The sequence below is a fragment of the Nomia melanderi genome, chromosome 12, assembly GCF_051020985.1.
Source record: "Nomia melanderi isolate GNS246 chromosome 12, iyNomMela1, whole genome shotgun sequence".
NCBI lineage: Eukaryota > Metazoa > Arthropoda > Insecta > Hymenoptera > Halictidae > Nomia > Nomia melanderi.
The window spans coordinates 10,122,333-10,145,691 of NC_135010.1; the positions used below are offsets into that span (position 1 = coordinate 10,122,333).

Sequence of the window (23,359 nt, forward strand, 5' to 3'; positions counted from 1 at the left end):
GGAGAAGGACAGAAATAATTAATTTGATGGCGTCATCTATCATGAGAATGCTCAAACTTTTAGCCAAATAGTACCAGATTGACTCCGCTAAATGGCGCTACCAAATCAACTATCTTTGTTTTTCTTACTCCCATATGTACTGTTCCTTAGATGAAAACAGTAGATAAATATGTCTGTTTTACGGCTTTACTGTACCCCATGGTCCCACCATTGTTTAAAGTTTATTAGCTCTAATTTTTTTCATACGTATTTTTGATATTGGTCAAACAGCCGCATGTACAAGTTGATAGAATGCTAGAAAGTGGTATGGAAGCGCAAAAGTGAAACAGGCGGAGCGACTGGGTTAGCCACTCCTACTCTCGTATCAGTATTTACGAATGTGATAAGAACTTAAACAGTTAAAAACTATTATTTGAGAATGGATGACATACGTATACCTCCTTCCACTCTGACCAATTAATCCCTTCCAAGTGTCTTCATGGAAGAATACTCTATACCATATGCAACATAGAATAAATCGTGCATCGAATTTCTCTGTGCATCAGCGAATCGAGATGTGCGCCGAAAAAACACCACGTATACTTTCGATACAGAGTCATGTGGTATCTGGTTACGTGGGTAATAAAAGTGCAATATTTCCACTACAGGTAAACAAAACACACTCTGTAAAATTATAAAATTTTTCAAAGCTTATTGTTGACCTTTATATCAGTGATCTCTGGAATTCATTGTATTTAGAATTAATCTAGAGTTAATTGTATTTTATTTTGATAAATAGTTGAAGGATTAATTTTTTTTATATAATATGTAACTGGTATTATAGACAATAAGATCACAATAATTTATACTTTTCTTTCATTCAGTTGTTAGGTTTTGAAGTAGATGCAATTAATTCTGTTCAATTATCTAATCATACTGGATACAAGGTTGTCAAGGGTCAGATATTAAATGATAAAGACTTAGGTAAAAACAATAAATTTTTGTTTAAATATGAAAGATGAAAAGTTTAAATTTCTTGAAAAATTTGCTTATAAATGTCTAATTTTAATAATTACTTTTCAGAGGATCTGGTGGATGGTTTAGCACAAAATAATTTAGATAATTACACACATTTACTCACTGGATATATTGGTTCTGTTTCCTTCTTGAAAAGTGTTACAGGAGTAATTCAAGCTTTAAAACAAAAGAATCCTAATCTTATATATGGTAAATATAAGATATCAAAATGATATTCAAGTTATATTAACTATTGACTGTTTTTGTTAAAGTTTGTGATCCTGTTATGGGTGACAATGGAAAAATGTATGTTCCTGAAGCATTAAAAGAAATTTACAAGACAGAGATAGTACCACTAGCTGATATTATAGTGCCAAATCAATATGAATTAGAGTACATTCAATATTATTATTATAACTTCACCAAAGATAAATAAAAACAGAAGTAACGAAATATTAATAATTTTAGGTTGCTAACTGATGTAAATATAAGCACAATAAATGAATTGAAATATGCTATAAAAAAGTTACATCAAGCTGGCCCTAAAATAATAAGTGTTTCATCAACAGAAATTAATGGTAAATTGACAGCAATAAGCAGCACAGCAAAAGGTAATGAATTAATCAATATGACTTCAAAAATACATAACAGTATACCAACCATAGTGAATGTCTATAAATAAATCTAATTTGATTTCAGATAATTCATTAATAAAAATTGATATTCCAAAAATACCAACTAATTTTACTGGTTCGGGAGACCTTTTCGCCGCGTTATTTTTGGCTCATACGTACTTGCAAGATAATATGGAAGACGCCTTTGCGAAAACTGTGAACACTTTACACAGTGTCTTACTCAAAACTTTTGAACTTTCAAACAGTACTGTTTCATTTTAAATATTTTAAATTATATTTTCAAGCAAAGTATACAAAAAATAACCCTTTTTATAAATGTTCATTAGAATGCCAAGACGAGGAATCACAGCCTGCAAGAAAAATTGAATTACGCTTAATACAAAGCAGGAAACACATAGAAAATCCGGAAGTGCATCTACTTGCTGAACCTCTTTAAATCAGAAAAATGTTAAATTAAATATTGAAGTTATATGTATAAAAAATATATTTACATATATAAGTTATAGTAATTTCTAATCCTTATTTGAAAATGTATAAATTACTCGCAATAATTTTTTAATGTTAAACGGGGTACGATATTCATAGATTGAAGTTCTTGGAAAAGTAATTTGCAAGCGTAAGGCATAGAAATTGTGGAAACGCATGAACTGGAACGGCAACTGTGACACCAGCCGCTATATGCCATCAGGCCACACTTGTTGCATACGTCTACGTCGAACGCATCGCTAGATATCATAAGCCGTTCTATCAACATCATGCTTGCACCGTATCCGATCAAACAATCGCGTTCCATTTCGCCTAAACGTAAACCCCCCTCTTTTGCACGCCCTTCGGTTGGTTGACGCGTTAATACTGCTCTTGGACCACGAGCACGGGCGTGCATTTTATCTTGAACCATGTGCTTCAATTTTTGATAATATACCTGTGTTTTTAAACATTATTTGTGTAATATAATGAAACAATAAAGTTTAATAAAACAGTAGAATATTATCAACTCACTGGTCCGGAATAAATATACGCTTGCAATGGTTCTCCTGTGATTCCAGAATAAAAGAAGTCTTTGCCTAAATAATTGTACCCGTGCTTTACTAGTTCTTCGCAAACATCTTCCACTTTTGATCCCCCGAAAGCTATTAAATAATTATGCAATTATAAATGATCGTAATAATAACTACTGAGAAGAAATTCATTATGAATATACCTGTGCCGTAATGGAATTGTCCTTTTACAACTCCAGCTTTTCCAGCAAGTAATTCTATCAATTTTCCGACTGTCATACGGGATGGAAAACCATGCGGATTCATAATCATATCAGGACATATACCGTAATCGTTAAATGGCATATCTTCCTGTTCCACGATCAAACCTATGGACAGGTATAATTAATAAAACAATATATTTTGTTCACAAGCAACAAATTGAAAAACATACCAGTTACTCCTTTCTGTCCATGCCGGCTACTAAATTTATCACCTATTTCCGGTCTGCGGGTTTGCCTCAATAACAATTTAATCAAGAACGCATCTTCTGCATTACTGGAAATCATCACTTTCTCGACATATGCTGGCACTGGACCTTTGAAGACAACTGGAACATCTTTGTATTCGGTCTGTGTTTGTACATTGCCAGAGTTTACTGGACCGATATTTGCAGACGGTGACGATTTATTTACCATCACCTATTAAGGAAGAAAGGTGTGTACAAAACAAAATAGAAAGAAATTGTAAGTAAATCTAAAATTGAGTTTGTTCAGTACTTAGTATTAATCTATACAAACGAACCTTTCTATTTTCTACCATTTCACCAGGTGCAGCAATGCCATCGCTATCAATAATATCATGTTTCCAAACAGGTTTCTTTGTATTTGAATCTAGCAATGGACCCATTATCCGATCGTACGTTTGATTAGCGTATCTCTTTAAAGTGCACTTGGCGTTTCGATAAATCAAACATCTTCCGAAACCCCTATCAATAGATGCCTTATTTAAAATAAGAGCATCCTCAATATCATAGCCACTGTACGACATGACAGCTACCGTCGCATTTTGACCAGCAGGTAATTTATCGAAATTTATCAATTCTATTGTTCTAGACTTTACCATAGGTGCTTGAGGATATACTAAATTGTACATCAATGTGTCAATACGATTGCGCTGATTATAACCAATAGTTCCCATTGCCTGTTTACCCATAGCGCATTGATACGTATTTCGCGGACTTTGATTATGATGTGGATACGGCACCAATCCAGCACAAACTCCGAGCAACGTGAACGGTTCAATTTCTAAGTGAGTTGTTTTATGAGTAACGTGCGATTCATTGAATGCAATGGAACTGTCATTTTCTTCGTTTACATCTAAGTACTCGATCAAACCTATCGAAGACATAAAGAAATGTTCGTAAATTATCGTGGAAAATAAATATAGAATTAATTCTCTATGTACCGACCCTCTTGTAAAAAATCCTCAAAACTCCGTACACCTTGCTCGAGTAATTTTATATTCTCTTCTTGTACAAGGGGTTGCCCGTTTTGCACAATAATATATGGTCTACATAACCGCCCTCCATCAGAACTGATTTGAATGCATCTAAACGTAAACGGTATTGTAATTACAAAATGAAAATGTTGAAATATATGTTAATAACAAATGTACGCAAATTCTACCTATGCTGATGTTGGGTATATATGGAGACAAAGCCATTTATGAGGCCATTTCTACGTAGCAATCGGAAAACATTTACCAGTCTCTGATAGTTCTTGACTATTCCCAGAATATTACCATTTAAAAAAACCATATAAACATGTCTATTATTGATCTCTTCTCCTCCAAGAATATTAACATTTTCCACTCCTAAATTGAATGCTAATCTCACAATTGGTTCCTCATCAATTTCTGTGGTAATATGCGTCATGAGAGCCAAATTTTTAACTAAACCACAACCCTATACGGAATTATTTTTGTAAATAATTTCAGGTGTGCGCATACATTTGTTAACAAATTTATATGTAATACTCACTTCTCCTTCAGGAGTATCACTAGGACACAGCATTCCCCATTGTGATGGTTGCAGAGATCGTGGACCAGATACTTTTCTAGTTTTTTCGAATTGTGAGTTAACCCTTGTCATCATACCTAGTGCCGAAATATAAGACAGTCTAGACAGCACTTGAGTCACACCGTGACGTTCCATTCTGAATCGTTTGATGGTCCAATTGCCCTACAAGGTGATAATTTTTTTTTTACACAAATTGGCGTTTATAAGTGCCTTTTTGTAAAAGATTTTATATTAACATGGAACGATTTACATACAGAAGATATAGCAAAAGCTAATCCATTTGTAATTTGGTCCTGTCTCATATGTTTTACAATGTCAAATTGTGCAGCTTTAATTTTTGGGATGTTCTTGTCAGCAATTTGTTTTAACTGAAGATATAATATTACTAAGTACAACATTATCTATAATTACTAAAGAAAATCATTTAATATTATCATGTATCATGTTACCTCCCAATTAAATCTTTTAAATAAATCTTCAAACATCAAAGACAATAAGGAACCAGCCAATTCCAGTCTCTTATTACCATAATAATCTCGATCATCCACAAGTTTGCCATCAGACTGGGCTTTCATGACCTTACGGATCATTAAAGCAATATATGTTGCTTTCATTTTAAAATTAAAGTCTACTACCTGTAATATGGAATATTATAGTAACATTCATCATTGATGTTTTATAGTAGCAGAAATAAATTTTAAATTACTAACAGGAACATGTGACAAAACATTAGTTGCGAGTATATCCTTCATTTCATCTGTGACACTAGCTTTTATTACCGAATACCTTTTTTGTTTCCTTTTGTTACTAAGGTATCTGCAACATTTCATATAATTAGTAGTTGTAACCTTAATAATAAGATTAAATGAAAATGAATTGTTTACCTTAATGCTTGATTTTGAGCAAAGACATTTAAAACATGGCACTCCTCTAAACTAGGTGCAAACTTTTTCATAAATTCTTCTTCTGTACCAATAAGTTGCATAATTTCTTGATCACTTACTATTCCCATTGCTTTAAAGATTATTGTCACTGGTATATCCTTGAAATAAAAAGTATATAAATAAAGAAAAAATGTATTTTATCCTTTCTTTAAGAGAGCTGTTATATAAAGTATTTACTTACATCCTGAAATATGTTGTGTCTCATGTAATATCTGCCTGCTCTGCCTACAATATTTGTTTTTGTTTTTCTTTCATGAGTAGAACTGTTACAAGATGCTACAATACAGCCTTTGTTATCTTCCTCTAAAATAATTCTGTTCCTCAGCATTTGTTCTTGTATAAGAATTACTTTCTCCTGTCCATTTATTATAAAATAACCACCTGGATCGTGTGGACATTCATTCATTTTCGCTAATTCAAAATGGGATTTTCCATTTAATACACAATTTGAGCTTCTTAACATAATAGGCATTCTAAAAAGTAATAATTAATTTAATCACTATTACATTTAATACATTCATTAAACTTCATACCTTCCAATCAATAAATTATTTCTAATTATTGGTTGATGTCCTCTGATATATTCAATATCTACCGTAATTGGAGCAGAATAATTTAAATCTCTCAATCGACATTCATGTGGAGTTGTAGAACGTGTTACATTGAAACCTTCCTCTACATCTGGTGTACCAACATGTACATTTAAATATCTTTAAAAAGAAATACATATGAAATATATTAAGATAACAAAGTAAATATACGTAAGTAACGATACCTACTTTACATAGAATAAAGGATCAGCATCGCTTAGTACTTTCTCATTTGCTTTTACTATTTTCTTTATTTCTACATTTATAAAATAATTAAAAGAATCAATATGTTGCTTTACAAGACCTTTTCCTTTCAAGAAAGCAGGAACTAGCTTCCATTTATCCTAAAAACGAATGTCTCAATATTAATATTGGGAAATAGAGATATTAGGATACAAAAACATTAGTAGTTTAACCTGTTTTTTACCTGTATCTGCTTTACTACTGCATTATATTTTTGTTCGGACTTAATTCCGTCATGGGTACCGAATTTCATTTCACCCATTTTTTCATATATATTTAATGCAACGTTGTTGTGTAAACAACCAACATAAAAACTTCCTAGAAAATCGTTTCACTCACACATTGCTTTTAACCTTTTCTCCGTCCGGCTCTCTTTCAACAACGTGTGTCATATGCTCATCTTGTAATTCTAAAATAAATTCACGATAGATACAAAATTCAAAGAAAGTCGAATATGAATCGAAAAACATTCATTCATTCAGAAAATCATTTGAATAGAAATATATGCATGTATATAAACGTCAAAATATTGAAATAAATCCAATTCGCGTATGTATTATCGTGCCTACTTCTTCTTACGAAATTTGTTTTGTATACATGTATATACAATGAAAATAAACATTTCCTATTTACATTTTTTTTTTATATTTCTGACTTTTAATTTTACCGTTAAATAGATTATTCCATAATTTGTATAGAGTTTTATTTCTACTCATAAATAAACTTTAATAAATGAATAGAAATTGAAAACAAATTATTTTCATTGGGTTGATTAAAGAAAGATATTTAAAGAATTTTAATTTCATAACAAAAAAAAAAAAACGAAAAAAGGGAACAAATATTACTTCACATGATATTTGGCATATATATTATACATTTGGCATGATATTATACATTGATAAATATGTATTATTCTTCGGTGTTTACTGCCATATCAGAACATTGTCGAGTTCAGGGTTTGGAAGAAATAATGTACGTTATCAGAATCACTGGTTCATTACGTACAATTGGTGTAACCTAAAGAACAGCTAACGAAGTGAGAATACAAAAAATATGGAACTTTGTATGTACAAATTTACAAGGTCGGTTCTTCGGAGTTCTTCTGGACTAATTAACAAGTTCAGTGTAAGGTGTTCCTCACAATATTATAAGGTAGATGACAACATCTTCAGCTTAAATGATCAACAGAAACAGGTTAGTAGATTTGTAACAGAATTAGGTCGTAGTACGAAGGTTATCAGTATTTTACAAAACATTACGCAAGTGTGGTCGACTTGTGGATACCTATGAAAACATAGACGAACAATAGAACATAAAAGTATTTATTCATTTCTTTAGGATTCCGGAACTTAAATGTTCTCCACTCAAATGCACAACTTAGAGACTTACAGACTCAATGTCTCTGTTCTGTTGTTTCAAACGATAATCAACCGTACATCTATACTGATATTAACGAGAAACAATATTCTGTTTCAAACAGCTGCGGCAGTTGACTTTTGATTTCGCACAAAAGGAGCTTGCGCCGAAGGCCGCCGAGATCGACCGGAAGAACAACTTCGACGATCTTCGACTGTTCTGGAGGAAATTGGGAGACTTAGGATTACTGGGAATTACGGTGCGACCGGAATATGGCGGGACAGATGGGACATACTTGGATCATGTGATTATCATGGAAGAGTTGAGCAGAGCGTCGGGATCTATAGGACTCAGTTATGGCGCGCATTCGAACTTGTGTATCAATCAGATTCACAGGAATGGCACGGAAGAACAGAAACATAAGTATTTGCCGAAGGTAATAATTACATCGCAACAAAGAGACTCTTCAGCTAAAAAAGAAGGATATACTTTTATTTATTTCATACAAAATTGTCCCTAATTGTTTTGCCCATATATTGCAAGACATTAATCTAAAAGGAATTGCTGAATTTTAATATATACGATATATAACGCAGTTGTGCAGCGGAGAGCATATTGGTGCGCTGGCAATGTCAGAACCAGGGTCTGGATCGGACGTCGTTTCCATGAAACTGCGAGCCGAAAGAAAAGGGGATTATTACGTCTTAAACGGGAACAAGTTCTGGATCACGAACGGTCCGGACGCGGAAACCCTGGTTGTTTACGCAAGAACGAATCCAAATGCGGAGAAACCGCAACACGGTATCACAGCTTTCATCGTGGAGCGAGAATTCGAAGGTTTCAGTACTGCTCAAAAATTGGACAAGCTAGGGATGCGGGGTTCGAACACTGGCGAGCTTGTTTTCGAGGACTGTAAAGTTCCAGGTAATTCATAGAAAGTTTATAGTAATTGTAATTCATATGATTTCCGTCTGACGAGATATTAATCGTTATCGATTGCAGCGAAAAACGTGCTAGGCGAAGAGAATAAAGGCATATATGTCCTATTCAGTGGTCTCGACCTGGAACGACTGGTATTAGCGGGTGGCCCCTTAGGGTGAGAATCCTCCGACTTTTTAACATAGATTTGAACAGCTCTAATTAACGTATTTAATTCTTTTCTCAACGTCAGAATTCTTCAAGCGTGTTGCGACGTGGCGTTCGAATATGCACACGCGAGGCAACAGTTTGGTAAACGCATAGAAGAGTTTCAGCTTATCCAGGTAGCATTATATATTGCGAAACACGATGGTAATCTACGTACTTAGCCGTCTACTTTTGGATTACAATGTTCCAGGAGAAAATAGCGAACATGTATACCAGCCTGAGCGCTTGCAGGAGTTACCTATACACCGTAGCACGATCCTGCGACGCAGGATACACGAATAGAAAGGATTGTGCCGCGGTGATACTTCATATCTCTGAATACGCCACGAAAGCTGCTTTAGACGCGATCCAAATACTTGGTAAATTGTTTGGGCTTGTCGCTGATCGTCCACGAACGTTGGTCACGATGTTATTTCAATTGTTCTAGGCGGGAACGGTTACATAAACGATTATCCTACAGGAAGACTCTTACGAGACGCGAAGTTATACGAGATCGGCGCTGGCACCAATGAAATCCGTCGAATGGTAATCAGCAGAGTGATTACCCAAGAATATTCATGAAAAGATTTAACGCCTTTTTCCTTCAGTTCCTCGGTCTCCGCCGTTTCTACGAATCTCGGGAATAAAGATGTATTTTTGTAATCTTTCGAACAATGTCATCGAACCGTCCGCACATCCGACCCGAATCACAATTTTCTTTTTCGAGCTTCACCGCCGCATCGCGGGGATCCATTCTTAGCGACCGCACGCGATGTATATCATCCAAACGGCATATCGATAGATGATTAATGGGTCATTGGTATTGCCAATCTTGTAACCCGACAGCTACGCGTACACTTTCTTAGGATCGTGTAAATCGAGATAAATGAGTCACTAGAACGGTCCAGTCTCGGGACTACGATTGACTAACCTTTCGCGCTATAGGTAGCTAATTTAAGTCAAACTTACGTGTAGTCTGTTTCTCTCGTTTCATCGCGGACACTCTCTTTTCTTCTTCCTCTTTCCACCTGATTTAGTCCCCATTAACGACGGTGCAGTCAAACGAATTCGGACGGAGCCCAGATAGGGGAGAGAGGCTGCTGCTTTCGATCGCTCGCGGACGTCACTCGGAGAAAGATCGTCCGTGAATCGAACGGGAGGAAAAAGCAACAGAGCCGACTGATTTCGTCGAACAGGAAGGATGGCACTCAAGTTCACTATAAGCAATTTTTACGAGACCTATGTGAGTATAGGACAAGACCGAGCGAGCCTCTCTCTCCACACCTCCCTCGTTCGGCACACCCCGTCTCTGTAATATAAACCGATACTCCTGTAGATCGATTCTTGTCTAAGGATTACAGTCGCCCCCCGCCCACTTAAACTAGAAACTCATCACGGTGTAAGACCGCATCCTGACGAATCGCAAGCGCACCGTTAAAGTAAGTTTCTCTGTTAAGCGAAAGGTTTCAAAGTACTGTGAGAAGTACCCTACTTGTGCAGCTTGCGTATGTGCCCTTCCGCCCCCTGTCTTCGTTAATTCAAGACCCCTGATTGTAATTCCAAGGAACACCGACCTCGCGCATCCAAAGGACTAACAAGTACCCTGGCTACCTTAGGACCCGCCCGGGATCGCCGCGGGAACTGTAAAATATTGTAAAACGCGCGCGGAGTATCCCACGGGATATTGGATTTCGTAGGGGATCGATGGTCCCCATGGTTAGACGCAGCAAAAGTCGGGGAGGCCGCAAATGCCAGAGAAATGAGTGCAGGTCGGGCCAGAACAATACACACACGGTATGCCAATTCGAAATGGGGCCAGAATAGCAGAAGCGGCGGGCCGGTTAGTTGGGTAACTAAGCTCGCTGAAGTAAAGCCTGTCAAAATCAAGTGGCAGAGCGCAGCCCAGTAGTTCTCGTTTGCCAGTAAGGAGCGTAAGCCGAGCAGTGGCTTCGACACCGTCCCGATTCGCCACGGATTCGTGTCGTGTCCGATCCCTGTCAACGATCTCTATCGAGGTCCGTCGGATAATTCTCGTTGTCTCTCTTTCTCTCTCTCTCTCTCTGTCTCTCTCTCGTCGACGTTTTTTTTTCACTTGCCTTCGTACTCTGTGCTCTCTTTCTACACGGTGATTTTTGTTCTCGCCACCCGCGTCTCGCGTTGTTCGTAGGTTCTCCTCGACCGAGGATCTCAGGCAGCTCGGTTTTGTATCCGTTCTAAACACGCGGTTGCGTTGTTGTGACAGACGGAGTAGAGCATGACGAGGAAACAAACGTTGATCGTGAAGCTTAAGAGATCCACCACCGGCAGACCCTGGGGAATACGTATCGCCGGAGGCGCTGATTTGGGCACGCCGATCGTCGTCACCCGCGTGAGTTCCTCTCTGATTCTCTCTCTCACTCTCACTCTCTTTCTCTTCTCTCATTCATTCATTCATTCTTTCTATTTAATCATCGTTTTAATCGTGCTCGCCTCCTCGACGCGGGTTTGCCCGATGCATGCGGTAACACACTGATTCGATTCGCACGCGTTGCCGCCGTACAGTTATTATTGGATGTACAGCGGAGCATCCACAGCGGAACAGCAGGGGATCCAGATTATTTTCTAACGAAGACTACCTCCTGCCAATAGCATAATATTTACCGCGTTATAGACTCTCGGCTTTTCATCTTTTTCTGCCACGGTGCAAGCCTTTGTTCCCCGTGAACGTTAAACCGACGCGACTGCATTCGTGAACTTGACATGTTCGTGTCTCGGACTGTATCAACGGCCGACGGTTTTCGGCGTTGATCGACGATGGAACTCTCGGTAAAGACAACGGGAATCTGAAGCTTTGACGAAAAGCTCAATTGCGAGGGAAATTATACGAACGTCCGATAGAAAAGGCTAGCCGTTTGCGGATACTTTGTTCCCGTCGATTTGTCTCGACCGCGATTAACTTTCAGGCGATACAATCGCCCAGCGTTGAAAGACTTTCTGGATTTAATGTGCACCTCGAGCATCCACCTGTCACGTGCGCCCTAATCTCGTGCACCTTCACGATCGTCTCGGCTAGATTCTTTTTGGCACCAGTTGTCGAAGGCAGAAAGGAGAGGCCATAAACACGTTTGGACCCGGTCCAAAAGCTGTTGATCGTTAAAGCATAATCGTGCATTACTGCATTTATCAACCTTTTTCTAATCCCTTACAGCATTTGGGTGTGCTCCCCTACGAGTAACCGAACTGATTAAAATAATTCGCGACATTACTTGGCTGCTTGTTTTCTTTCTAAACCACACCCCAAACTGTACTAATACACGCAACATCCTAACAATCGAGGTACAACAAGAAAGGGTGATTCTTTATGAAAACGAAGTGAACAATAAAATTCTAAGGAAATCGACTCTAAGAAATAACTCTGTTCAACAATTTTCAGTACACTTCTATTCTGGGAATCACCGCGTTTCTAGTTGTGCCTAGATTGTTAAGACATCTTGTCGATAGTGATATGAAACTAATGCCGAGGCTTGTTATTCTAGTCGCTTAATTAAAAGACAACACGAAGAAATGCTTAACGCTGCACGAGGTGCAAGGATTAATTGAGCAACCAGAAAGCAAGGAGACCGTGAACGTTACTCAAGGGAATTCTGTTCTGTTTTGCAGTCGGAGAACGAGGCGCTCCAGAGGGGTGATGTGATCAAGAAAATCGACGATTACGACGTGCGAGACGTGAGGCATGTAGACGCCCAGAAACTCCTTCAAACCTCTGACTCTATAAAGCTTGTAATCGAAAGGTCTGAGCAGTCGAGTGCATCTCGTATCAACATTACCACGTCACCTCCGATTATCAAGCCGAGCATTGGCAACAGGGCTGCGGTCACTAGTCTGTCAGAAAGCCATACCACCTTTATATATTATGCGCAACCGTTTGTCGCGCCGCTACCACCGCGCTACCGCCGCTCTGTAACATCGCCATTAACTCTCAATTCATTAAACTCTGTCTCTCTATCGTCACCATATTCTCGAGCATTAATCGCAGCGCCTCATTAACCGCTCACACAATCGTCGCCTCGGCAACCACTTCTCGCTTTGTTAGGTTCGGTAAACTTCAACGTCTTCGCATTAAACTGTAAGACAACCTGAGACCTAACCGCGACGAATACACTGAAAAACATAAATAAAACGCGCTCGTTTTATAGTCTACTTTCGGACGACCTCAAACGTGACAATTTCCGACAACTTTTACGTAGTTGACAGAACGTTTCTCGCTGCTTAAATCGCAACGGTCGAGTGGGTACTTTTTCTAAGAAACCGTTTAGCATGTCGATCGAGCCCCGCCTAACTTCTGGCTAAAAGAGAACTAGCTTCGCTCCGCTTGAATGCGCCTAACGCGTGACTTAATCCGAAACATGGCTGTATTTCTGGGCTGCATTTGCACGCGCGCGACGCAATACCGCGCGATCGGGATAGTGGTTGCCGAGCAGCATCAAAGCATTCCTCGAGTGGGTCTCCATCGAGTGGACTCGTTAATAATAAGATTTACTGTTCCATCGCAGAGCTAAACCGCCGAAGACACCGGAATTGCCGAAGAGCCCCGTGCCGCCGCCCTGCTACGACGAATTCAGTCGGTCCGTGACTCCGTCGGAAACGTTTGTTCTGCCGCACGAACATCTCGACGAGGTTCGCGAGGAGCGAATCCATTTGTCGCAGGTACCAGGGGTACACCAATTTCAGAACGGAAGCGGTGAACACGAACGAACAGGCCACGTCTACTCGAATCCGAGAATCTTTGCTCGCTCATTGTTTCGCCGTTATTCATTTGTTCGGCGCTGTCAACGATCGCGACCCGGCAGGTCTCGTTCGTCCGTCAAACACGCTTCCGCGTATGAAAATTGCAACACCTTGACGATATAAAGTATCATAAGCCTAGCCTACTTTATACAAATCACAATACTCGTAGAGTATTATATCTTTCTATACCAACTTGAGATCTCGGCGTTGCAATTTCGAAGCACGCCAGTTCTGTACTTCGTGAACGGTGTAGCATTTACTTCCGGAAATCGAATTTGTAAACGTGGCCTGATTCGCCCGGATTTCCCGAGGAGTTCGTTGATCCGCAAATACAGCGTCTCGTTTGCGTGTAATCGACGCGACTACCGCACACGCTTTCAAACCGTCGACGCTACCCGGCGCGGGCGTTGCGCCGAATTTCCTCCGACGAATAATTCCATTCCATCAAGCCGTCGAATAGCCGCGGCGCGGCGCGGCGCCCCGTCCGAACATCCTCGGTTGTCCGTGCGGAATTGACAAGTTGCGGGGGAACTAAGTTACTAAGTTTAGAGTCGGACTGCTATTTCGACCGATAGTACACGGCCTGCGCACGCCGTTAATCCTCGCTGATTTGCGGATCGAATGACTCCTTATACATTTTGAATTTCCGTTCTCCTAGTCGATCGAACGAATTCAAGGCGGCCCACGGCGAACGATGATTTATCGGGCTTCAAACGGCGAGGCGCGGGCCGAACCTCTGTCTGGCAAGTTGCTCGTCGCTCTCGCAATTTGAAATCCAATAACTCAACGCGATCCCCTCGGACGGGGCAAATTTAATTCGCTATTTCCGCGATTAATTTCGACGCGTTGACGTATCGCTTGCCCGAGCTCGGCCTTGGCTCGAGCGTGTCCGAAAGAAAGTAACATCGCATGAAAGTTATGCTCTTGTACGGTGTTATGTAAGCGGTTGCACGCGCGGTCGTTAAGTTACAAGTTTATAGAGGCCGTCGAAGCGACAGGGGCCGTTTATTCTTCCGCGTCCAGTTCTTGGTCGGATTGACGTTTCCGTTTGCATAGTTGCCACTTGGATGTGTCCTCTCCTCGCAGACGTTTCCGCGATGCGCTCGTTGATGATCGGTGTTACCCTGAAACGATAATGTAGCGTTAGCTCGACGAGGAAACGTCTACTGATCTCTGATACTTTCTAATTAATCTTTCAATCACTTGACGTGATCTTCAACGGTTTTATATACTTCTTCCTGTTTGTCCGAAGATTTTATGGTTAAATAGTTATATTTTACGAGCCAAAACGCGTCCAACTGGTTTTATTCGCGTTGAATGAATTTTACGAGAGGCGAGGTCCGAAGATTCATCCGGCAAGCCGATCGATTTAGTTGTACTATTCTATTGTCCGGGCTAGCGACCAAGGAACAGGCGAGAAATGAATGGCGTAATCTCGCGGGTAGCCCGGAGACGAAGACGAAGAAGCGGGCGTTCGTTCTGCGAGACATCCGAAGTGCGAATATATTTTTGTTGGCCCGCACGATGCCGGAAAGTCCGCGTAGAGGCAGTCGCCACGCTATAAATATCGCTTTTGCATCGGAACCACTGCTCCGATCCAATGTTACGCGATTCAGGACGATCACGGGGACATCGTTATCCATCCTGTTGCATCGTATCCACGGCTACGCGCGCTCCAGCTCCACGTAACACGGCCGAATCCGATCTCGTAACCCTGCAAAACAAAGAAAATCTTAGCAAACAGACCGATCAAGGCTGAAACGTTTTAACTCTGCTGCATACTTCGGTTCCGCATGATCCAATAATGTTTTCGTTTCCTCAGCACCGATTTGTTTGATCTTTTCTAGGAAACTCGCGTTCTAATCTTGTCCAAGATGTTCTCAAACCTGAAAATAGTACAAGACAGTATTAATTATACTACACATTCCTACTTTTTTAATAATATACAAATCGAAGATCGCAGCAGGATTAATCGATTTCCCAGAGTTAAAGCTGGACGAACGTCGAGATCGAGACAATCGCGTTCCGTTTATGCAAATCGCTGTCCTTGACTTTAGCGTGGGAAGGGTTGCTGCCAAGGGAAACACCGTTGACGAGACTCTAAATCGCTGATACTCGGATCGAGTTACCGTTTCTCGTGGAACGAACTGGGCCTCTCGAGATTTATCATCGGCGATGCGAGCCGTTCGCCAAAATATCATACGGCCGCAGCATTTCCACCGAAACACCGTGCGACCACCTATCCAGGAGGGTCGGAAGACGATGGAGATGTACGTGACCGTCGATCGAGAAGCGATCGTTCGACCGGCGAGGAATGATCGCGACGCGATCTTCGGGAGAAGGCACGAAGTGCGGCGGAGAAGTCGCGGAGGAGCGAGAACGGTCGAGGGCAAAGCGATCGTATAGACGATCAAGAGGGTGAAACGTAGGAGTGATCGAGATACGTCGGTAATACGGGAGAGGAGAAGAAAGAGCGCGAGAGGAGTCGCGTGGAAAAGACCAGAGTTAGTGCCGCCCGCGCAACGAGCCAGTGCGTTAGAGAATATTCGTAGGAGAGGGATCTACGGAGGAAAAAGGTGTCGACGTTCTCGGACGGGGAACGAGAGGAACAAGGGTGAACGGAACACACGGAACCACAGGGAACGATGCCGGCCTACACCACCGTTTATCGTCAGACCATCGAGCACCACCCGAAGGAGGAAGAAGCCGCCGTGTACTGGGTACGGAAATCGCGCGCGAAAATCACCGATCGATCATCCGAGAAAAGCGGATCGTCCAGCGAATCCGAAACCGGCCGGTTCCCCGCTTAATTTCCGCGCGAGCAGTTTCAACGAACAAATTTACGGTCTCCGCGGCGTCGCCAAAAGACTGTTCATTGTTTTATCTAACAACCATTCCGCTTTCTCCTCTGTTTACTTCGCTGATCGTTCCAATTGCCGACGATCGTCCGTGGCAGTAGCTCGTAAAGTCGACGGGTTTTGGCAAAACTTCAGTAAAGCTTCGAACTTCGAAGCAACGCTCGAGATTAATCTCGAGGCGCGATCAAAGTAGGATACACGCCGGATTCACGGTTTTCCGATTTATCGAATTTCGAAGCTCCCGTCGAATCGCGGCTACGGCCAACTTCCCCGCGTTCCTCGCAAATCATCCCCGATTTCGGCAATGTTCCTTGAGCCTGAAAACGGGCATGCCGCGAATTGAGCAAGAGGATCCTTCGGTGTCTCAAAACTTCGAGGGAATCGAGGATGAATAGGAGCGGTGTTGCGCGAAGTTCGTGCCGAATTCTTGATCCACCGCGAAGACCGCGTAACGTGAGATGATCTTGATTCCGAATAATGCCGCGAGCCAACCTTGACACCGTCTCCGAATGTGGGACTAGGTCTCAATGTCTATCCCGGTGACATTACGGCAAGGTGGAAGCGAATCTCGCGGGTGGATCGCGGCCGCGCGTTTCGCGGGAAATGCGAGGAAACGGAAAGAGCAGCGCCGGCCCGCCGACGAAAGAATAATTACCGTGGCCGGTGCACGACCGGCTAATAACGAGATGCAATAAAACGCACGTAACCACGCCGCCGAACCGTTCATCGGTATCTTATTCTATTTTCGTGAACGAGATCTGGGTTACTCAAACAGAAGAGGGTCGACACAACGACACACCCACACCTCCCTCCCCTCTCGCTCCCCGGCTTTCCGAAAGCGACGAATTCGCCGCTGAATTCTTTACATCGCCCGTTAAAAAATAACCGTCGTAAATCGCCGTTCCGTCCCGCTGCTCGTGTCCCGAGCGTTCGAACATGACTGACCGATTACGAACGATCGCCGCGGATTCCAGAGACGGATTCGTCGGAGCAGATCACCGCCGAAGGACACACAAGCTTCTGGCCGGTGCGCGCTCCGGGGAAAAATCTCTGGAAAATTTCGTGCGGAGTTCAAGTTTCGGCGATGCCGCGTCCCGAGCCAAGCCGTAAACACTCTTCGGAACAGCTGTTCCGTCGCGGCTGAATTTAGTTCGGGGACATATCTGTAACAGAAGTGACGCGAACAGCTTAGCTTCCTCTTTCTGCAACGTTGCAGTCCCCTACGGGACACGTGGAATGATTTAAGATCGATGATCGATGGGGCTGATCTAATAAAACGATTGGGCCTCGGATTTATCGCGCGTAGAGCCGATTTCCCGCGGACAGTCGTATGATTTAGAACACTAGCTCCCAGAGCTGTAGATGATGAGCTAAACAACTGTTCCCGTAGCTTTTAGCAGGTTTTCTTGTAATTCATCGACGATCGTGTTTGTTAGTTCTTTCGTTGGTTGATTTGCTGCGATCTTCGGGTTTCTTCTATGAAATACTGGGTAGAATTGAATTTTGTTTAAAGAGATTCTTCGGTTCCTACTTCGCGTTTAGGGTATTTCATGAATCGCACGACGAACCGCGTATTATGAAACGGCTACGGACCGTCCGTCGATTTGATGAAATATTGACAAGCGTTCAACCACGACGGAACAGGTTTCATGGCGGACGGGGTACACGTTATTTTTGCCGGGTTGGGGCCTTCGTCTATTTCGAGAAAGAGTCACTGTTGCTCATCCTGTGAAAATAATGTTCCTGACCTAATTTATCGCGGAATCCTCGCGACGATCACGTTTTCGCGTGGAGATCGGCCGTTGCATCGAATCGGCTCTCCGCGTTGCGCTCCAAATAAAATCAATGGCGAACGAACGAACTCAAATTCGATCTTCTATTCTCGCTTGCCTGTCTTATAAATACGACGCCGGGTAACTTTATCCTGGCGTACGCGTTCTTTTTACGCCGGTCCGGTTTGACATTGTCATTTTTGTCGTGTTTCGGCAACGACCGACGATCGACGCATCGCTTTTCGCCGTGTCCGCTCGAGCACGCGCTAACAGATGTAATCACTTAATCATAGCTTAACGTATAGAGTCCTATGAATCATAATGGCGTAAGTCGCCCGATGCGTGCCACTCAGAGAATTAAGTTTCACCATACTTATTGGCAACTCGAAAGATACTCTTCTTACTAAATACATAGTATTCAACGTCTAATTCAATCGTAAACTACCATCCTCTTTGAAAATTGAACTAGATAAAAGTACAAAAATCATCAGATTTCACAGAGAAAATGTCCGCCTCGTTTCTGATAATATTTGATTTACACCAGTATCATCCTCGGCGTGCCATATACAATGGCTCCGCGGTTCCAATAATTTCGTCATTCCGCGGACGGAGCAGTCGCGACGGCTGACATAACGTGCCGAATCCGAGCGCGCTTGGCAAACGTTTCGCCCGCAACGGTAACGTTACATACGCAATTTCGCTCATTGTGTTAGCGATCCGCGAGCCAAACCGTCGAAATTTTAGACGCTTTTTGCGGGTTCCGCGCGCGCGTGCAGCGGTCATCGAGCGATATACGCGAGTCGGCGGTTTCTATACAGTGCGCGGCCCGCTTCCGGTTGTTACGGTCTTGCCAAAATTATCGTAGGCTCCTGCCATTTCGCCACAACGGTTATTTACGCGAAACGCTTAAACGCTAGAACACAAGGCGGACCACCTGACGCATATGTCGAATCACTCCGCGAATCATCCGCCGATGAAAAAATGATTAAGAGGCAAGGCCTCTTAATAAAAGACAAGGCCCCGGGTGAACACGCCGCGGAAATATTTTCGGAAATTCTTTGACTATGAGTGTCAAGTGATTCACCATGTATAAATTAAGAGGCTGTTCGCGACTTTTGGCTCGGTCGATTCGAATCGGCTACCATAGCGTACCTCGCGGGTCGCGATATTGGTTCGAGCGCACGCGAGGTTGCTTTGATCGTTCGATCGAATACGAGATACATCGAAAGCAGCTCCGATATAGCCGCCAACTTATCACCGATTTATTTTCGGTCGGATTCATAAATGCAAGCCGGCCTCCATTATCGCAGCGGTGTCGGGAATTAATGAGGTATCATCGATCACTATGGCCTCTATTAAGGTTTATTTTAGATTCCGTTAGGCGGTAATTGACACCATTCTGGCAGAGCATTCCACACGCCTACCTATCCGATCAAGAGCGTTCGGTGTAATTTCGGTGTCCGCGGATCGTTAATTATTCTAATTTCACGGGATACGCGTTGACCGGTGTCAAGACCAGTGTCTTCGTTAAGCAACCCCGGATGTTTCGTTTGGTTTCGAGGCTTTGTGAAATAGAATACTTTAGCCTATGATAGTTGTAAGCCGAACATCCAAGTTGCAAACTGAAAGTCTAGCTTTCAACAGTATCGATGTTACGCGCGAGTTTAACGACATATGAACTTCCAGCCGTACCGCACGACTCCTCTGGTCTTGCCGGGTGCTAAGGTCAAGAAGGATGCTCCGCTCGGAGAGTGTTACCTGCGCCATCATCCGAATCCGATGATCAGGGCGGCGCCTCATCATTACGAACCGGCTCATCCCGAGGTTGCTATGAAGCAAAAGGTACGCGAACGAATCCCGGTTCTTCCCTGAAAAGAAATTAAAAGACAGATGAAGGACGGGGAGTAGAGAATGTAAATTCTATCCGATAGAAAAGAACCGAATGCTCGTTGCCGCGAGACAGAGTTTAGCGTTGTAAATACCAATACTTTTTCCATGGAACGTCCAACTAGGTGGCGGAATCGGTACTTCAACGTGTCTTGGGACCGAACGAAGTTCCAAAGGTTTGGACCAATTTATTCTAGAGTCGCTTAAGCTTCGGCGCGACGTCGAAAACGCTTCCGCTTTTTCATCGAGAGCTGTTCACGTACACCTAACTGCACAAACATCATTATTTACGGCTACCCATCGATAACGCATCGCATGCGACCGCCATTTTCTCGTCGATTAACCTGCGCACAGAATAAAACACTTTCAGTACACAAGCGCGTTGCGATTTCATGATTATATCATTGTATGACACGTTGGCCCATCGGGATCGCTCTCATTCTTTTCAACTCATGGCGAACATACACGTTTCCAATAGTAAATATATGACTTACTGAATTAAGTACAAGGATAAAAAATGTCTGAGGCACTTCCGGCATTGGAATTAATTTATTACCGTGTTGCGCAGTCACTGTTTTCCTGAACGGCTCGATTTTTCCTCGCAGGTAGTCCACAAGCAATTCAACTCACCGATCGGCCTCTACTCCGAGCAGAATATCGCGGACACTATTAAGTGCCAAGCATCCGCCATACCGTAAGTACTACAAGAGAGAGACCTCTTTTCCGAACAAGAAGAGACCGCATTATCCGTGGAGCGTGCACTAGAATAATCAAGTTAATTTAGTTATTAATACGAACTGGTTTTTCTTTTGCTGAATGCTGCGACTCATCAGACAATTAACTCTAAAATAAAACGAAAGGGAAACGAAGGAAAGATCATCTAACTAACGAGCAGTTGCACGCTACGAATCACTGAGTGTGGTACCAATGCCTCGATATCATCATCGACGTAACGATCAAATATAATACATAGTAATTGTACTCATTTACTGTTCGAGCCTTCTCGTAGAAGCTGCACTGTCTTCTGCAAACATTATTCAAATGTTCTGTTAAGCGTCGAAAAATTGAAATGTTCACGAAACATTTAGATAATGTTTCCATGAATATATTTGATACAGCTTATACCCGGAAGGTTCGACAGTGTTTAGTTTGTAAGACATTTCTTAGACGCGTGTTATGAACTGCGCGGCGCATGGCTCGATCACTAATATCACTCACGGTCGGTTCGAAGAATACGAAATTTATTAAGAAACGGGCTTGTCTTTTTTGGTATAGGATCGTATTCGAATATTCTGGGACGGAGACTCGTTGGCTGGCCGGGATCGACGGGATACGCGGCGATTAAACGATTGCGCGCAGCGGAATCTTAGGTTTTTACACGATCGCGCCTCTGTTATGAATGGATTCCACTCAAGTGCGAATTTGTTTGTTTTACAGCATTTTCATAGACTTTTCCTTCGTGAAACAGAGACAAGAAATACAGGAGCAAGCGAGAATCTTGAAGGAGCAGGCCGCGGCCGCCTCCTCGAAGAACGTGTGGCCGCAATTCAATAAGCCGAATTAATTTTCTTTCCAATTAGTTCGAGACGTTTTTATTTATTTAGCTGCTTTCTCGCGCGTTCTTCCAAAATTCGAATTCGCCTCGCCGCCGTTGACAGCGTCGATTATCGTCTGTTGCAAATTTTGTCCATCCGATTTCTGTTGTCTGCCGTTTGTAGATTTGTTACCTAGGATCTTGAAGTGTCCGCTCCGGTTCGCGTGGCGGTCACGAAGTAACGTTGACGGGACCGGCAAGGATATCTTAGAGAGAAAACGAACCCCGCTGAAGTTTGTAAAATAACAGTCTGATTTACTACTGCATGCTGTAGAATAGAGGATAATTCAATTAATTCAATAATCGATTAATCGTAGTAAACTTTCACGTGGAGATCGGTAGATTTTACTAATTTCGATGCTTACGTAGATCGCGTGAAACCCGAGGATTACGGACCGTGGTTTCAACGATAATTTGTGTTTTGTGTTTTTCGAACGAAAAAAAACCGGATTGTTCACGATATATTTATTGTCCGTGGAGAAATCTGAAAAAAAGAGTTAGTGTCATGCGGGATGTAATGCTCGGGAGAAATTAGATAGAGGGCTACCGGATGCAGTCCGAGAACTCGCTCTAGAACCGACGATTTGGCGATGTAACACCCTGTGGCTGCCGCTAACCGATTTCACAGAATCATTAGACACTAAAACCATCAACAACAAAAAATAGCACAAAAAGTAAATGAATTAAAAGTAGCACGTGTGTACACATGCGATACAACGGTACAGCCCGAAGAAACCGCTGAAGTACGATCCGAGCAAGAGCGAGGCCTACAAGGCATTGCAAGAGGAAGGTCTCGACGACACTGTACAAGAAGTGAAACAACCGGCGCGTACCGGTGTCTTTTCACCGCAGAAAGTTCATCAAAACAGGGTGCGTTTGTTTTATTTCTATCGTGGTTTATTTATAATATTATTTATTTTTTATTCCGATTCAATCGTCCCGCGAGAATTTTTGTTAACTGTATTCCCTACTTGAGCGAACAAATGATTTTCAGGTACACCCTGTACGACCGAAGAGTCCCGCGCCCTACGTGAGTGTAAAACATTTCATTTCGATCTTTACTATCAAACGGAATATTTGTATTTATAGCAAAACAATGTTTCTTATTTAATTATTGGGAATTGTGAATATTTACTGTTCCTTTTAGGTGAATGTCCTGGACGACGATGGTGAGAAGATCCACCAGAGCAACAGCTTCAAGAGGATTATGTACAGTGTGCTGGGACAAACTGATTACTAATTCATTTTTTAACTGATCCTATAAATATATCTTATTTATAATATATATCTCTCAATATATATATACTTTATTTATTGTATGATGCAATAAATGATAATAAGATTGTCGAATATTAAAAAATAACCAAAACACGATGAAAATGATGAAGCGAGATGTTATTGTTAGAAAGTAGATTATAGGCGGCATGCTAAGTGTTTCCAATGTAGTGCTTCTTTCCTGACTGAATCTTGTGAAAATCACATTTTTTCGGACCACTGTTAACAGAACTGTGTTAGAATGATTAATAAATACCAAA

General features: G+C 41.9%; 4 protein-coding genes and 1 long non-coding RNA gene across 14 annotated transcripts; 3 read left to right on the top strand and 2 right to left on the bottom strand.

Annotated features, from left to right (window-relative positions):
* The first annotated feature begins 110 nt into the window (after positions 1-110).
* Positions 111-2,134, top strand: Pdxk (pyridoxal kinase). The gene is made up of 7 exons (XM_031985400.2): positions 111-647; positions 864-963; positions 1,063-1,206; positions 1,269-1,389; positions 1,465-1,607; positions 1,696-1,875; positions 1,958-2,134. The coding sequence occupies exons 1-7, from the start codon at positions 501-503 to the stop codon at positions 2,065-2,067; spliced, it is 945 nt and encodes a 314-aa protein (XP_031841260.1). The 5' UTR covers positions 111-500; the 3' UTR covers positions 2,068-2,134.
* Positions 1,108-10,066, bottom strand: RpIII128 (RNA polymerase III subunit RpIII128). Of its 3 annotated transcripts, none has more exons than XM_031985358.2 (17): positions 9,916-10,066; positions 6,650-6,874; positions 6,412-6,566; positions 6,166-6,342; positions 5,814-6,105; positions 5,573-5,730; positions 5,399-5,504; positions 5,138-5,323; positions 4,943-5,056; positions 4,650-4,850; positions 4,297-4,574; positions 4,080-4,219; positions 3,413-4,005; positions 3,063-3,309; positions 2,833-2,997; positions 2,631-2,761; positions 1,108-2,553 (listed from the first exon to the last, which is right to left on the bottom strand). In XM_031985358.2, the coding sequence occupies exons 2-17, from the start codon at positions 6,725-6,727 to the stop codon at positions 2,170-2,172; spliced, it is 3,405 nt and encodes a 1,134-aa protein (XP_031841218.1). In that variant the 5' UTR covers positions 6,728-6,874; positions 9,916-10,066; the 3' UTR covers positions 1,108-2,169. The 3 variants fall into 3 exon arrangements, with proteins under 3 accessions (XP_031841218.1, XP_031841219.1, XP_076229027.1); XM_031985359.2 differs by lacking the exon at positions 9,916-10,066 and adding an exon at positions 7,855-8,002; XM_076372912.1 differs by lacking the exon at positions 9,916-10,066 and adding an exon at positions 7,311-7,425.
* LOC116430800 (isovaleryl-CoA dehydrogenase, mitochondrial) lies at positions 7,514-9,540 on the top strand. Its single transcript, XM_031985384.2, has 7 exons — positions 7,514-7,659; positions 7,946-8,257; positions 8,418-8,745; positions 8,824-8,917; positions 8,993-9,083; positions 9,158-9,326; positions 9,395-9,540. The coding sequence occupies exons 1-7, from the start codon at positions 7,519-7,521 to the stop codon at positions 9,526-9,528; spliced, it is 1,269 nt and encodes a 422-aa protein (XP_031841244.1). The 5' UTR covers positions 7,514-7,518; the 3' UTR covers positions 9,529-9,540.
* On the top strand, positions 10,042-23,119 carry Zasp66 (PDZ_signaling and DUF4749 domain-containing protein Zasp66). 8 transcript variants are annotated; one of them, XM_031985395.2, is made up of 10 exons: positions 10,939-10,961; positions 11,189-11,314; positions 12,586-12,656; positions 13,479-13,632; positions 20,030-20,185; positions 20,356-20,406; positions 20,836-20,924; positions 22,550-22,694; positions 22,819-22,854; positions 22,972-23,119. In XM_031985395.2, exons 2-10 carry the CDS (start codon positions 11,201-11,203, stop codon positions 23,062-23,064), a joined length of 909 nt encoding a protein of 302 aa, XP_031841255.1. In that variant the 5' UTR covers positions 10,939-10,961; positions 11,189-11,200; the 3' UTR covers positions 23,065-23,119. The 8 variants fall into 8 exon arrangements, with proteins under 8 accessions (XP_031841250.1, XP_031841258.1, XP_031841255.1 ...); XM_031985390.2 differs by lacking the exons at positions 10,939-10,961; positions 11,189-11,314 and adding an exon at positions 10,042-10,189 and having other exon boundaries at positions 12,586-12,809; XM_031985398.2 differs by lacking the exons at positions 10,939-10,961; positions 11,189-11,314 and adding an exon at positions 10,042-10,189.
* On the bottom strand, positions 20,133-21,056 carry LOC143175176 (uncharacterized). The gene is made up of 3 exons (XR_012999889.1): positions 20,787-21,056; positions 20,326-20,574; positions 20,133-20,211 (listed from the first exon to the last, which is right to left on the bottom strand). It is a non-coding gene; the product is annotated as an uncharacterized LOC143175176 (long non-coding RNA).
* Positions 23,120-23,359: the final 240 nt, after the last annotated feature.

What these genes read in the sequence shown, in the direction of transcription:
- Pdxk (XM_031985400.2), top strand. Translation starts at nt 501, where the DNA reads ATGCAACATAGAATAAATCGTGCATCGAATTTCTCTGTGCATCAGCGA. An exon ending in GAATCCTAATCTTATATATG is followed by an intron (nt 1,207 to 1,268) that starts GTAAATATAAGA and finishes TTTTTGTTAAAG; the next exon opens with TTTGTGATCCTGTTATGGGT. An exon ending in CCAAATCAATATGAATTAGA is followed by an intron (nt 1,390 to 1,464) that starts GTACATTCAATA and finishes TAATAATTTTAG; the next exon opens with GTTGCTAACTGATGTAAATA.
- RpIII128 (XM_031985358.2), bottom strand. Translation starts at nt 6,727, where the DNA reads ATGGGTGAAATGAAATTCGGTACCCATGACGGAATTAAGTCCGAACAA. An exon ending in GTGATACTCCTGAAGGAGAA is followed by an intron (nt 4,575 to 4,649) that starts GTGAGTATTACA and finishes AATTCCGTATAG; the next exon opens with GGTTGTGGTTTAGTTAAAAA. An exon ending in TGGACAGAAAGGAGTAACTG is followed by an intron (nt 2,998 to 3,062) that starts GTATGTTTTTCA and finishes ACCTGTCCATAG; the next exon opens with GTTTGATCGTGGAACAGGAA.
- LOC116430800 (XM_031985384.2), top strand. Translation starts at nt 7,519, where the DNA reads ATGGAACTTTGTATGTACAAATTTACAAGGTCGGTTCTTCGGAGTTCT. An exon ending in AACATAAGTATTTGCCGAAG is followed by an intron (nt 8,258 to 8,417) that starts GTAATAATTACA and finishes TATATAACGCAG; the next exon opens with TTGTGCAGCGGAGAGCATAT. An exon ending in AGACGCGATCCAAATACTTG is followed by an intron (nt 9,327 to 9,394) that starts GTAAATTGTTTG and finishes CAATTGTTCTAG; the next exon opens with GCGGGAACGGTTACATAAAC.
- Zasp66 (XM_076372925.1), top strand. Translation starts at nt 11,201, where the DNA reads ATGACGAGGAAACAAACGTTGATCGTGAAGCTTAAGAGATCCACCACC. An exon ending in GACCGAACGAAGTTCCAAAG is followed by an intron (nt 20,407 to 20,835) that starts GTTTGGACCAAT and finishes TTTTCCTCGCAG; the next exon opens with GTAGTCCACAAGCAATTCAA. An exon ending in AGAAAGTTCATCAAAACAGG is followed by an intron (nt 22,695 to 22,818) that starts GTGCGTTTGTTT and finishes AATGATTTTCAG; the next exon opens with GTACACCCTGTACGACCGAA.